The sequence below is a fragment of the Lithobates pipiens genome, unplaced genomic scaffold, assembly GCF_037356315.1.
Source record: "Lithobates pipiens isolate NorthernLeopardFrog02 unplaced genomic scaffold, aLitPip1_a1.2 Scaffold_28, whole genome shotgun sequence".
Taxonomy (NCBI): domain Eukaryota; kingdom Metazoa; phylum Chordata; class Amphibia; order Anura; family Ranidae; genus Lithobates; species Lithobates pipiens.
The window spans coordinates 212,421,197-212,436,942 of NW_027507789.1; the positions used below are offsets into that span (position 1 = coordinate 212,421,197).

At 44.5% G+C, this 15,746-nt stretch overlaps 1 protein-coding gene across 1 annotated transcript in view; it reads left to right on the top strand.

The window, feature by feature from the left end:
• Positions 1–12,930, top strand: part of LOC143936139 (uncharacterized) — a 43,435-nt gene extending 30,505 nt beyond the window's left edge. Inside the window, exons 10-15 of the mRNA XM_077460509.1 lie at positions 3,995–4,094; positions 4,218–4,348; positions 5,845–5,965; positions 8,684–8,833; positions 10,067–10,245; positions 12,182–12,930. Of these exons, the coding sequence (XP_077316635.1) occupies positions 3,995–4,094; positions 4,218–4,348; positions 5,845–5,965; positions 8,684–8,833; positions 10,067–10,245; positions 12,182–12,451 (951 nt within the window). The 3' untranslated portion in view covers positions 12,452–12,930. The remainder of the gene's footprint in view (positions 1–3,994; positions 4,095–4,217; positions 4,349–5,844; positions 5,966–8,683; positions 8,834–10,066; positions 10,246–12,181) is intronic.
• Positions 12,931–15,746: the final 2,816 nt, after the last annotated feature.

The following is a 15,746-nucleotide window of genomic DNA, read 5'->3' on the forward strand; positions in this document are numbered from 1 at the left end:
GAATCATTTGCCCTTACTCAAGATGGCCACAGCTATGCTAGAGGAAGTTTTTCAAAGTGATTTCTCAACAAAATAACGCCTGGAGACATGAATGGATGGGGGGAGTTGAATATTAAAGTATAACTAAAGGCAAAACTTTTCTTCGAGTTTTGGATAGAGTGGGGAGGGATTAGAACCCCTGTCAGTTTCTATTGCTGTCTGTGGCCTCCGTTTGTCCTGTTTACCATTATCATTGAAAGTGAAATTAAAAGAAAATACCCAAAATTTTGGGTTGTCCCCAGAAAAGTAATAGAGGGGAAATCTTCCAATGCAAACACTAGTTCTGGTGACCTGGGGAGTCCCCAAGAGATTGCCTTAATTTGCAGGGATTTTCTCTCACTTCCTGTTTTGGATAGGGGACAGGAAATGAAGGGAAATATCTCCAATGGGACACAGATGGCAAAAATAAACCTTACAGGGGTTATAACCCTCTCTTACTCGTAAAAAAAAAATATAGTTCTACTTTAAAACTGTATTGACCACTTGCCAACCGCCTTCCGCGTATATACTGCGGCAAGGCGGCTCAGCTGTACGTCGGTCTCTACATGTGGTACTTGGGTGCGAAAGGCCAGTCGCACACCGCGGGAGTTTTCCCGCGAGTCAGGCGGAATGGCCACCCACGATCACGGTAAAGAGAGTCAGAACAGGGATTTGCCTATGTAAACAAGGCGGATCACTGTTCTGACAGGGGAGGAGTGAGAGGTCAGCTGTTCCTAGTGATCAGGAACAGAGATCTCTCTCCTCCTCCAGGCAGTCCCCTCCCCCCCCACAGTTAGAAACACTTCCCTAGGGAACACTTAACCCCTTGATTGCCCCCTAGCATTAACCCCTTCCCTGTCAGTGCCATTTATACAGTGATCAGTGCATTTTTATATTGGCGTCACTGGTCACCAAAAATTGTCACTTAGTGTCAGATTTGTCAGCCGCAATTTTGCAGTTCCGCTAAAAATCGCAGATCGCTGCCATTACTAGTAAAAGCAATAAAAAAAAAAAAATGTTAGGCTGGTTGGCATGTGTAATTCGGAGTTTGCATTGTTATGTGACTGTGCTGCGTTTCTTTGTTTGACTGTGAATTGCAACTTTAGGAAAATAAAGGAATTGCAAAAAAAAAGTCCCTAAACCAATCCCCTATTTTGTAGACGTTATAACTTTTGCACAAACCAATCAATATATACGCTTATTGCTTTTTTTATTTTATTTTATTTTTTTTACCAAAAATATGTAGCAGAAAACATTGGCCTAAACTGATGAATACATTTGTTTTTTAATATATATATTTTTTGGGCTATGTATTATAAGAGTAAGTAAAAAATATTATTATTATAATTTTTTTTTTTTTAATTGTTGACCTTTTTTTGTTTATAGCGCCAAAAAATAAAAACTGCACATGTGATCGAATACTCGAAAGCTCTATTTGTGGGGAAAAAAAAGACATCAATTTTGTTTTGGTACAGCGTCGTATGCCTGCGCAATTGTCAGTTAAAGCGACGCAGTGCCGTATTGCAAAAAATGTCCTGGTCATGAAGGGGGTAAATCCTTCCAGGGCTGAAGTGGTTAAATAGTGTTTTTGATTTGTGGTGCTCAGATGCAGTGAAGATCTGCTTTAATAAATGCTTATTGGGAATTTTTCTCACCAAAGACATGTAGCAGAACACATATTGGGCCAAATTTGTGAAGAAATTTTGTTTAACCGCTTAAGGACCGCCTCACGCCGATATATACGTCGGCAGAATGGCACGGCTGGGCACAAGCGTGTACCTGTACGTTGCTTTTTAAGTGCCCAGCCATGGGTCGTGAGCGCGCCGCCGGTCTTGAGCTCCGTGACCGTGGCCACGGGACCAGCGGACCTGATCGCCGCTGGTGTCCCGCGATCGGGTCACAGAGCTAAAGAAGAGGAAAGGTCTGTGTAAACAAACCTCTCCCCGTGCTTCCCTGTGTGGCTGTCACCTATCGTCTGTTCCCTTTTATAGGGAAGGATGATCAGTGATGTCACATGCCAAGCCACGCCCCCCTACAATAAAAAAAACACATAACGTCATACATAACACCTACACTGCCCCCTGGTGGTTAACCCCTTCACTGTCAGTGTCATTTACACAGGAATCAGTGCATTTAAATAGCACTGATTGCTGTATAAATGACAGTGGTTCCAAAAATGTGTTAAAAATGTCCGATGTGTCCGCCATAATGTCGCAGTCACAATAAAAATCACTGATCGCCGCCATTACTAGTAAAAAAATAATAATAATAAAAATGCTATAAAAATATCCCCTATTTTGTAAACGCTATGACGTTTGCATAGACCAATCAATATTCACTAATTGCGATTTTTTTTTTTTTTTACCAAAAATATGTAGAAGAATACGTATCGGCCTAAACTGAGGAAAAAAAATTTTTTTTATATATATTTTGGGGATATTTATTATAGCAAAAAGTAAAATATATTGAATGTTTTTCAAAATTGTCGCTCTATTTTTGTTTATAGCGCAAAAAATAAAAAACGCAGGGGTGATCAAATACCACCAAAAGAAAGCTCTATTTGTGGGGAAAAAAAAGGAAGCCATTTTTGTTTGGGAGCCACGTCGCACGACAGCGCAATTGTTAGTTAAAGCGACGCAGTGCCGAATCGCAAAAAGGGGCCTGGTCCTTTGGCTGCAAATTGGTCCGGGGCTTAAGTGGTTAAAATGTTTTTATTGGATATGTTCTATAGTAGAATGTAAAAAATATCCTTTTTTCTGGCCTTTTTTCTTTTCTTTAATAAAATCCCAGTGGTGACCAAATACCACCCAAAAAAATTATATCAATTTTATGTGCATGACCACAAAAATCGCCTGTTAACCCCTTTCCGATCTGCTCACGCAGATATACTACGGCAGGTCGGCTCTCATGCTCAAACTGACGTACCTGTACGTCGGTCCGTAAAAGCAGGATAGCGAGCATGCTCTGCGGGAGCGCGCCCGCAGGTTCCGCGGACTCAATGTCTGCTATCGGCCCACGATCGCGGCGAGGAGAGGCAGAACAGGGAGCTGCCTATGTAAACAAGGCATTTCCCCGTTCTGCCTAGTGACATGACCGAGATCTAATGTTCCCGGTGATCAGGAACCGTGAATCTCTGTCATGTTTTAGTGAGCCCATTCCCCTACGTTTAGAACACACACTAGGGAACACAGTTAACCCCTTGATAGCCCCCTAGTGTTGACCCCTTCCCTGCCAGTGTCATTTTTACATTGATCAGTGCTTTTTTTTTATTTTTTAGCACTGAATAAGGTAATAATGTCACTTGTCCGAAAGTGTCATTTGGGGTCAGATTTGTCCGCCGCAATGTGGCAATCCCGCTAAAAATCGCAGATCGCCGCCATTACCAGTAAAAACAATAAAAAAAAAAATAAAAGTCCCTAAATCTATCTCGTAGTTTGTAGACATGTTAACCTTTGCGCAAACCAATTAATATACACCTATTGCGATATTTTTTATGTAGAAGAAAATATATCAGCCTAAACTGATGAATACTTTTTTTTTTTTTGTGGATATGTATTATGGTAACAAGTAAAAAAAAACAAAAAACACAGAGGTGATCAAATACCTCCAAATGAAATCTCTGTTTATGGGGGGGAAAAAGGATGCCAGTTTTGTTTGGGTACAGCGTCGCACGACCACGCAATTGTCAGCGACACAGTGCCGAATCGCAAAAAATGGCCTGGTCGTTAAGGGGGCAAATCCTTCCGGTGCTGAAATGGTTAAAGTAGTTATTGCCTGGTCACGAAGGGGGGTAAAATCTTCCAAAGCTCAGGTGGTTAAGTGCATGCAATGAGGGGGCTGCTCATGTAGGTAATTGGAAACGTCTGTGGATCTTAAAAGGTTAAGAGCATCGTTCTCCGCAGCCCACCCTTTTCTGGAAGCGGGTTTTCCTCTCTCTATACAGTTGTTCCATTTTTTTTTCTTCTCTTCTCCTCAGAGTGTCATCCCTGACTTCATTCCCCAGGCGGCCTCCACACCCCGGCCGCCATCCATTAAAGGGAGACGGATCCAGCCAATCAGCCCTGAGCAGCAGATCGGTGAGCACAGTTCATCTCAATGCAATAATCCCAGCTGAATATTCAGCATTGTTTTCCTATGCTGGTGGATGGAGACTTCCTTTTTTATGAACACTTTGTGGATTTTATTATTCCTTTCCGCAGAGGTGAAGCTGCATCGGTGTAAAGACTGTGACAAGGCCTTCTCCACCGGCATGGAGCTCCTGAAACATAAAAAATTACACAAGCCAGAGAACATGTTTAAATGTCCTTTTTGTGAGAATGAGTCTTTGGGGGTAAGTCGGCATTTAAAGTATGTTACCTAACAATGAAAATATACTGTAGGCCGGTGGTCTCCAAACTGCAGCCCTTTGCTTGCCTTTATCCAGCCCCTGGGACACTATTCCTCCCACTGACATCAATGATGGGGCATCAATTCTTCCCACTGAAATCAATGATGGGGCACTATTCCTCCCACTGACACCAATGATCGGGAATCATTTCTTCCCACTGATACAAATGATGGGGCACTATTCCTATCACTGACAACAATGATGGGGCACTATTCCTCCCACTGACATCAATGATGGGGCACTATTCCTCCCACTGACATCAATGATGGGGCATCATTTCTTCCCACTGACACCAATGAAGGGGCACTAGTCTTCCCAATGACACTGATGACGAGGCACTATTCCCCCCACTGACACCAATGATGGGGCAATATTCCTCCCACTGACACCAATGATGGGGCAATATTCCTCCCACTGACACCAATGATGGGGCAATATTCCTCCCACTGACACCAATGATGGGGCACTATTCCTCGCACTGACACCAATGATGGGGCACTATTCCTCTCACTGACACCAATGATGGGGCACTATTCCTCCCACTGACACCAATGATGAGGCACTAACCCTCTCACTGACACCAACAATTGGGGGCACTATTCCTCCCACTGACACCAATGATGGGGCACTATTCCTCTCACTGACACCAATGATGGGGCACTATTCCTCTCACTGACACCAATGATGGGGCACTATTCCTCCCACTGACACCAATGATGAGGCACTAACCCTCTCACTGACACCAACAATTGGGGGCACTATTCCTCCCACTGACACCAATGATGGGGGCACTATTTCTTCCATAGACTCCAATGATGGGGCACCATTCCTCCCACTGACACCAATGATGGGGCACCATTCCTCCCACTGACACCAATGATGGGGCACCATTCCTCCCACTGACACCAATGATGGGGCATTATTCCTCACACTGACACCAATGATGGGGGTGCTATTTCTTCCACAGGCACCAGTGATGGGGCATCATTCCTCATTTCTTCCACCGACACCAATGATGGGGGCACTATTTCTTCCACTGACAGCAATAATGGGGGCACTATTCCTCCCACTGACACCAATGATGGGGCTCTATTCCTCCCACTGACACCAATGATGGGGCACTATTTCTTCCACAGACACCAATGATAGGGCATTATTTCTCCCACTTACACCAATGATGGGGAATTATACTTCCCACTGACACCAATGAAGGGGCACTATTCCTCCCACTGTGATTTCTTCCACTGACACCAATGATGGGGGCATTATTCCTCCCACTGACACTGGCCCTTTGTTTAGAAAGTTTGGAGACCCCCTGCTATAGAACATTGTATATTATTTGGAAAAGAGTTTATGATGTTTGCTTTTCATTCTGGTCTGATACTCATATCCTGGAAAGTTGTCTTACGTAGAACACTTCCTTCCCTCTGTGTGTCTAGGCCCTCGAGCTGATCCTTCACATTCAGGTCCACAATGATGACCGCCCATTCCACTGTGAACAATGCAACTTCTCCACAACTGATTCCTTCAAGCTGACCAGGCATAAGAGAACTCACACAGGTAGGTAGGGAATGGGGTGGCTGTCTTGCAGTACCTCCTTGTTGCTTTTTGACAAACAACATCAGCTGCTGCTAACCGCCAAACTCTTAGGCTCATTTCACACTGCTGTGGACTTGGGATCCGACTTGTGAGACCTCAAGCCGCATGACATGTGAAATCCCATGTTAGTCAATGAGAGCTGTCATAATTGGCACTACTGAAGTCGCTCTGACTTTAGAAAAGGTTCCTGTAAGGCGACTTTTATTTGACTTGTGCCCATAGACTTTAATGGAAGTTGCCTCCAATCTATCAATCTACATTGATGTGATTCAGATCTGACATTACAGGAAGATTACACAGGCATTCCCTTCGGTGTAGCCCCACCCTCGCTTCAAAGTCGCATCAAAATAGTACTCAAATCGCAGTCACCTAGCAAAGTCGGATGACTTTCAGATCGCAGCAGTGTCAACCGAGCTTTAGTTCCTGTTCACACTGATGCAGTGCGGAATTTGCAGTGAGTTTTGTGTGGTTACTGCATCAAAATCACACTCCGTTCATGCGAACCGCTGCAGGTATGTAAGTTAAAGCGGAGCTCCACCCAAAAGGGGAAGCTCTGCTTGTTTGCCTCCTCCCCCCTCCTCTGCCACATTTGCCATTTTTCAGGGGGGTGGAGGGGGGAGCGGGTACCTGGTTTTGACAGGTACCCGCTCCCACTTGCTGACTTCACAGTGGCGACCTCAGCCGGAAGTTTGGCCTTCCTCCTCCCCCCCCCCCCCACTGTGCCATTCACAAAGCGCAGTGCACTTCGTGCATGTGCAGTAAGGAACTTGCTTGAAAGCCATCAAAGCTGAGATGGCGCCGGCAGCACCCGAGAGCCGATTGAAAAATCGACTCAGGTGACGACACCACTGGATTTGTGGGCAGGTAAGTGTCCTAATATTATTTTTCTGAAGGAGTCTGGAGCTCCTCTTTAACCACTTCAATACTGGGCACTTTCCCCCTTCCTGCCCAGGCCAATTTTCAGCTTTCAGTGCTGTCACAATCTAAATGACAATTGCGCTGTCATGCAATGCTGTACCCAAACACAATTTTTATCATTTTGTTCCCACAAATAGAGCTTTCTTTTGGTGGTATTTAATCACCACTGAGTTTTTTTTTTTTTGCTAAACAAATAAAAAAAGACCGAAAATGTTGAAAAAAAATTGGTGCCCTCCAGCTGTTGCGGAACTAGAAGTCCCATCGTGCCCCTGTCTTTGGGAGTCATGCGGCCAGCCTTACAAGGCCACTTGGGACTTTTAGTTCTGCCACAGCTGAAGGGCCACAAGTTGAGCCCCCATGAAATAAGGGCAGGTGTGCCCACCCTTCCTTAAGCACTTCAGCTTCGGAAGGTTTACCCTTGCCCTTCAAAACCAGGCCATTTTCTGCGATACGGCACTGCATTACTTTAACTGACAATTGCGTAATTGTGCGACGCTTTACCCAAATAAAATGTATGTCCTTTTTTTCCCACTAATACAACTTTCTTTTGGTGCTTTTTGATCACTTTCTGTGGTTATTTTTTGCGCTATATCCCCTGTGCTGGCAGGCCTCGATCTACGGAGAGAAGCTGGAGGGGCCAAGGTTCCCCTGTGACATCAGGTGGCCAGCAGATTGGAATCTCTGCACAGGGGATCACCTGACTGCACAGCTGCGGTGTCAGAAACAGTATTTATCCTTTTAATTTATAACAAGCACTTACAGTTTTGGTAATGGCTGGATATCTGCATTACATACATTGGAATGTGCTGCATTCTACAGCAGAATAGAAGGTGGAGGGGCGGGGGGGACACAGGCAGGCAGCGACTGTCAGAGGAGAGACAGGAGCTGCGGATGACGGAGATACATAACCTGACCATGGTAGTCGGGGCTCAGCAGCCATAATTATCGTGGTCAGCAGAGGCAGGGGGAATAATCAGGAACTGGCAGGATCAACCAGGTTTATTACCAGTTAGGAAGAGAAGAAATGCAGAGCACAGGCACTTGTGCTGTTGTTCACCCCTCAAAGGAACAGGATCTTAGTTTTATTTTTTTGGGTTAACAAACACTTTAGTACAGTGACAGTGCATATTTTTAGCACTGCTTACTGTATTAGTGTCACTGGTTCCTGAAAAGTGTCAGATTGTCTGCCGCATTATCGCAGTCCAACTATAGGTCGCTGATCGTCACCATTACTGATATAAAAAAAAATTGTAAAAATCCATAAATATAGACCGTTGTTTGTAAACGCTATAACATTCACGTAAACCAATCAATGTACGCTTATTGGGATTTTTTTACCAAACATATGTAGCAGAATACATTTTGGCCTAAATTTTATGCAGACATTTCATTTTGACATATTTAGTTTTTTTTTTTATGTGTTTGTCTGTCTTCTTTTTTTGTTTATAGCGTAAAAAATAAAAACCGCAGAGGTGATCAAATAACACCAAAAGAAAGCTCTATTTGTGGGGAAAAAAGGGCATAAGATTTATTTGCGTACAGCGTCGCACGACCGCACAGTTGTCAGTTAAAGTAACGGAGTGGTGTATCGACAATAAAAATGACCTGCTGAGGAAGGGGGATAAATCTTCCAGAGCTCAAGTGGTTAACTGCCATCACAGTGGATGGTGTGAGAACAGCCAGAAGCTGCAATATAATATTCTGTCCAGCACTTGCTAACTTTAATTGATTCATCCTCCCTTTTTTTTTTTCCTTTCTCAGGAGAGAAGCCTTTTACGTGTAATGTATGTGAGGCCAAGTTCACGCAGAAGACCAGCATGTTGATGCACATTCAGCGGAAACACACCAAAGAGCTCCCCAAATTAGGCTGTCCTCTGTGTAAAACCATCCTGACCGGGAAGCACAGTCTGAGTGAGTATACTTCTGATTCACCTCCTTCCCAGACCTGACGGTATGCATTGGCAAAGGTATGGGATTCACTGCCCCCAAGCCCTAAAATTGGGGGGGGACGCTTTGCATTGTTTGAGAGAATGCAAAGTGTTCTCCGAATTGCATCTAAGCAACGGACCTCCTGTGTTCATAATGCAGCAGGACAGCTGCTCACCTCAAGAATTTGTAGATATTGGAGATCACTGTAGTAGCGGTGTCTACTATAGTGACTTCCAAGATCCACGGGGATCCAAAACATACAGCAATTACAATAAATAAATACATACAATAAGTACCAGCCTTATAAATAAATGATTTAACCACTTTAAAGAGGAAGTAAACCCTGATGGGTTTACCTCCTCTTTGTTTCCCTGCAAAGGCAAAGCATAATGGGTTTCCTCGCCGGCTGGAAGCGTCCATCTTCCTTTCCGGGGTCACGAACTCCGGCTCTGTGACTGGCCGGAGTCGCCTGATGTCACTCCCACACGTGCGCACGGGAGCCGCCAGTCACGGCATGTCCTTTAATGAAAACGGCGCGCCGTGACCCTTCTACAGTGTGAATGCGCTGAATACATTGGCGCATGTTCAGAAGGAATCCTCGTACGGGGAATTGTAAATATCTCCTAAATCATGTAGGTTTAGGAGATATTTACAGCACCTACAGGTAAGCCTTAATCTAGGCTTACCTGTAGGTGAAAGTGTGTTGTAAGGGTTTACAACCACTTTAAAGCGGAGCTCCACCTAAATTAGGAAGCTTCGCTTGTTTGCTCAACACCCCCAGACCCCCCCCCCCTCTCGCTGGCACATTTGCCAACTTTCGGGCGGAGCGTCGAGGTCGCCCGTAAGTTCGCCCCTCCTCCTCCGTCCCCCCAATTCAGAAGGTGCATATATATATATATATATATATATATATATATATATATATATATATATAGAGAGAGAGAGAGAGAGAGAGAGAGAGAGAGAGAGAGAGAGAGAGAGAGAGAGAGAGAGAGAGAGAGAATCTTAAAGCAGGGGCCCAAGAGAATAAATGAATGGGATTTGCAAATTTTTATGTCCCACGGTATTTGTGCAGCGTTTTTTTTTCAAACGCAGTTTTTGCACGTGATTTGGCGGCAAGTGGTTAGCATGTAAAATTTAAAGACGCTTCTACTGCATGCATATCCGTACACATAATGTTTAATTGTGGCCCCGTTTTCATGTATTGTATTACAGACATTCACCTGCGGAAGCAGCACGCTCACTCGGAGACCGAGCTGAAGTGCCGGTTCTGTCCCGCCACGTTTCGGGAGCGGTTTGTCCTCCGTGAGCATCAGAAGACTCATAGAAACGAAAAGCCCATCAAATCAGTCACCCCGAGGGCAAAAAGGAGAAAAATCACTGAGAAGAGTCAGGTGAGGAAGGCAGAGATCCTGATTCAAAGTGACTGAAGAGTGCTTGCTTAATATATAAGATCCATTTACTGTAAACAGGATTGGCAGAAGAGGATGTTAAAGTAGTTTTAAAGCATTAAAGTGTATGTTCAGCTTCATAGAAAATCTGTAAGATGACCTTAAACTTGACCTGCCCATCCCCATCCCCCCAACCCCCCCTCCCCCCCCCCCGGAATCCCCCGCTGTCAGACATCGGCATGCTGCTTTACCCACCCACTTCTCTCCTCTGCTCGCAGTGCTGATTGGTCAGCATCTTCCTGTGACATTGCTGACCAATTAGAATCACTCTGGTCCGTACTGGCTAAGCAGTACGAAGAGGAGTTTAAACCGCAGGGATTTCAAGAATCCCTGGACCAGTGAAGCAGCATGCAGTGGATGATCGATGGACTCCATCACAGCGGGACCAGGGGGGATGAGATCCGGTGTAAGGTCACCTTACAGATTTTCTTTAAAGCTGAACTTACACTTTAAAGGAGAAGTACAGACAAAGCTCTATCGATCACAGGGGTGCAGTTCGTTCTGCACTCCATTGACCCATTTTCAGTAGACAGCGGGCTGATATCCAGGCTCGGGCAAGATCACAAAAATGAAGTCTGGCTTTGCCCACGTGCCTGGACCTGCATCTGGCTCAGCCTCTCAGTGAGCTGCTGAGAGCCTGGGCCGGCTGCTCCGGCCTCCACCGCGGTCCAGCCCTCCAGTGAGCACGGTGGGGGCCAGAGCAGACAGCAGGGACTGACAGTCACCAGCTCTGCTCAGGGAGCCCTGAGAACGGAGTAATCGGCGATGTTTGCTCGCTCGGTTCTCAGTGTTAGAGCTGGTGGGGGACAGATGCAGCATCCACCTAGGTAAGTATGAATGGGGGGGGGAGGGGGGCATACTTCTCTTTTAATGTTTTTTTTACCTTAACACATTCTCTGCCTGATCTTACAAAGACAGAAGGAGAGCAGCGCCATCTAAGTGCAGCATTATTAAGAAATTTTATTCCATAAAAGACTAACTCACAAGATGTATGAGATGTCGGCATGTGGGACTAACCACTTCAGCACCGGAAGATTTGGCTGCTGAATGACCAGGAAGTTTTTTGTGATTCTGCACTGCGACGCTTTAACTGGCAATTGCGCGGTCGTGCGGCGCTGCACCCAAACAAAAGTTACGTCCTTTTTTCCCCACAAATAGAGCTTTATTTTGGTGGTATTTGATCATCTCTGCAGTTTTCATTTTTTGCGCTATAAGCAAAAAAAAAAGCAATCAAAAAATTTAGAAAAATAAAAAACACAATGTTTTGTGCTTTTTTGCTATAAGAAATATCCCCATTTAAAGAAAAAAAAGCACAGTTCGGAGCATGCCTGCTCTTTCATCAGGGTTGATCTGGATCCAGCACTGTGCATGAGAGCAGCAGCTCTCTCCACTCTCTCCCTTCTCACAGGGTAGATTGAGAACAGCAGTAGATGACGTTGGCTCCTGCTGCTATCAATCAAATCCAGTGAGGAGGATTCCAGGGCAGAGCAAAGCACTTCTGTCTGTGTCTATAGACTCAGGCAGCGGTGCTCATGAGTGAGTACCTTCCTTAGCAAACGGCTTGTTGGGGAGGTACTCATAAAGCAGGAGGAGCCAGGAGCACTGGCGGGGGACCCCAGAAGAGGTGGATCGGAGCTGCTCTGTAAACAGAGCAGGTTTGTTATTAAAAAATATAAATGTTTTGAATCCCTTTAATAATGTTATTTATGTCCAGCTGTTTTCTGAAATCAGGCTTGCTGTGGGGAGTGTCTAGTCCATTGTGTGAAAGGCAGGAGGGGGAGGTGCTTAGGTGGGCTTACAGGAGAAACAGAGCTCAGCAAATTGCTCTGTAGCTTCCCATTGAGTGCAATATTTTGACTTGTGTTTTTTTTTTTTCTAGAGGGATCAAGTGAACTTTGAGGAGCAAGAGCCGGTGATCGGAGCGCAGGCGGAGGAGTACACCTGGCAGGTTCTACCGGCGGAACAAGAGACCCACCAAATCCACTTTGTGATCAGCAGTGCAGAGGAGGCAACCTCAGTGGCAGAGTACCACCTCCTCCCAGTGGAGGCGGACGATGGCAGAGTCATTAGCATTGAGGTGTCAGGGATAGAGGAGGTGGAGCAGATAGAAGAAGGTACAATACAACAGGTCATTTTAGGGGATATCTAGAAATAGCTAAGCTGTGTGTGACCGGTATCAGTGCCCACGGGGTACTGCGTCTAGGGAGGGCACCCCATAAACAAGGGAGCACGTCCAGGGGACGAAGATTTGCAGCGTGGTGCCGACCAAGGAGCACACAAAGCCCAACGAGGGAAGGCAACCTAGGCCTCATTGTACATATGTAGGTTATTTGTTTTATATTGGCTCGTTATCTAGACTTGTTTAAATTATAAGAGATTTTAAATATGTGCATAAAGCCACAGAATATTAGAAATGGGCAGGCCTGGAAGGTTGCATTACACCGCAGATTGGAAAGGGTTATTTTCGGTAACAGAAAGACTGTCAGCAGTAAAAGTGCCTGAAGTTCCCTGACAAGTCTGCACATTGGGAGAAAGGTATGTGCGGGAAAATTCACAATCTCAGCAATTTGGATGGAGAGCTGTTAAACGACATCTCTTGTTGAGCTGAATAAAAGTTACGTCCATACAGTTGTAGTGAATTTATTTTGTGATTTAGCTTTTAAATTTTTTTAGATGTTTAACCACTTCCCATCCAGCCTGTTGTCAAACGATGGCTGGGCGGGACCTTTTGTTGTTCTGGTTGGATGTCCTATCGTGTCCTTCAGGAGCGCGCCTCACGTGGGGCCACACCACGGCGTGAACTGTCACCGGCTGTGTCCACAGCACGTCACACAACAATTGTAAACAATTAATGGCTTCCTTTCATGCCATCCATTTGTACAATTATGTTGCTAGCTGTGATTGGTCAATATAATTATATGGTACAGACAGGGCCAATCACAGCCCGTCTGTACCATGTGATTAGCTGTGGCCAAACGTGGCTAATAACAAAACACACTAAATTAATCAATTTCATTTAGTAAAGGTTAAAAAGAAAAATCCTGACCACTTTCCCAGAGTAGAACTACTATGGTAACGTTTATATTGTTTTGGTCACAGTGTTTTTTTGTTTTTTACATACTGGCCCCAGTCAATGTCCCTGATCACCCCCACACCAGTTACAGTGGGGCAAAAAAGTATTTTGTCAGCCACCAATTGTGCAAATTCTCCCACTTAAAAAGATGAGAGAGGCCTATAATTGTCATCATAGGTGTACCTCAACTATGAGAGAGAAAATGTGGAAACAAATCCAGACAATCGCGTTTGCTCCACTGCATATGATTATGCTGTAACAGTGCAGTGTACCATTGCAGGTGACAGTATGTAAAAATAAATTTTCCATAAAATTGTGACAAATTACAACTTCAAAACACCTGCCATGCCTCTTACTAAATACCTTGGACTGTGCACATTTCAAAAAAGGGGTCATTTGGGGGGGGGGGGGTGTATTTGTACTGTCCTCATTTGGGCCTCAAATGAGAGCCGTCAGTACATCAGGACTGATCGATTTTTCAGATATATATCCCAGAGTTGGTGAATGCTTTCCTACAGACTAAATAATAAACACTCATTTGGGTTATCTGCACCAAAGAAATGTAGCAGAATACAATTTAGCCTATATTTATGAAGAAAGATTATTTCTATTGTTTGCAAATTTTGTAACAGAAATTAAGAAAAACTTGCTTTTTATTTATTTTTTTTCCAATTTTTTTTTTTTTTTGTATTTATTTTTTTATATTTTAGTTTATTTGGTAAAAAATATAAAACCCAGCGGTACCACCAAAAGAAAGCTCTATTTGTGTGAAATTAATTCTAAAAGTTTTTTATTTGGGTACAGCGTTGCAATTGTCATTCAAAGTGTGACGCCGCTGAAAGCTGAAAATTGGCCTTGGGCAGGAAGGGGGAGAAAGTGGCCAGTATTGAAGGGGTTAATGTGTGGGGTTTTTTTTTTTTTTTTTTTGGTAGTTCTTGATTTTAGACTGACTGGCTCCAGTGGATCAGGATTTACTGATAACAGGTACCATCCAGGTTCACTATATCTGCTTTTCTTTTAGGATGGTAGATGCGTATCTTGAAAATTGTTAAAGGATGTCTAAATCCAAGAACTAACATGTAATATATTGTAGTTTACAAGTCTGTAGATGTGGTGGCTGCATTAGTGTTCTATTTTCCAGGCTGAGAACATTTTTTGTAAGTACAGAAAAGGGAAGTTTATAGTAGTCAGCTTGTAAGGACAAGAATACTTTCAGCTCAGAGGAAATGACGAGGACACTGCGTTTTCTGGCAAGTTCAACAGGTATATCTCCTCGTATTTTAAATAGATGCGTTAGACACAGAGTGATCTATTAGTTTGATGATTATGGCTTACAGCTTGTGAAAACCCAAAATTCGGTATCTCAGAAAATTAGAATATTACATAAGACCAATAAAAAAAAGCTTTTTAATACAGACATTTTGGCTTACTGAAAAGCATGTCCATGTACAGTATACAGTGAGGGAAAAAAGTGTTTGATCCCCTGCTGATTTTGTACGTTTGCCCACTGACAAAGCCATGATCAGTCTATAATTGTATTGGTAGGTTTATTGTAACAGTGAGAGACGGAATAACAACAAAAATATCTAGAAAAATTCATTTAAAAAAAAAGTTATGAATTGATTTGCATTTTAATGAGTGAAATAAATATTTGACCCCTTCGCAAAACATGACTTAGTACTTGGTGGCAGAGGGGAGACATTTGACAGATAAGTATACATGCAGGAGGCGTGTATATCCTTCTAGATAACCAATATTGCAGTATTTTAGAAAGGATGAGAGTGGGTTTACATCAGGGGTGCCCAACCATTGGCCCGGGGGCCACATGTGGCCCGCGGAGCCCTCTGATGTGGCCCGCAACCTCCTTCTGTGGGATGGCAGATTGGCAAGCCTAGATCATGCGTTGCAAACCCGCCATCCCAGAGCATCTGTGTTGTTAACCACTTGAGACCCGCGCTATAGCCGAATGACGGCTACAGCGCTCTGTGATCGGCGAGTCTATGAGACTCGCCTGATCACCGATCAGAGCAAGGGGTTGATCCCGACCCCTTATCACGTGATCAGCTGTCAGCCAATGACAGCTGACCATGTGATATAACGGAGCCGGTAATCGGCTATTATTCCTCCTCGCGCTGACAGCGCGAGGAGAAAAAAAAAGAGCCGATCACCAGGCGGCCGTGATCGGGACATCAGTCCCGATCACGGCCAGCCCTGCCAGTGCCCACCTGCCCCCTGCCAGTGCCCACCTGCCCCCTCATCAATAAAGATGATTAAAAAATAAGTGCCCCCCGTCAGTGCCACCCAGCAGTGCCCATAGTGCCACCCAGCAGTGCCCACAGTGCCACCCAGCAGTGCCCACAATCTGCCTCAA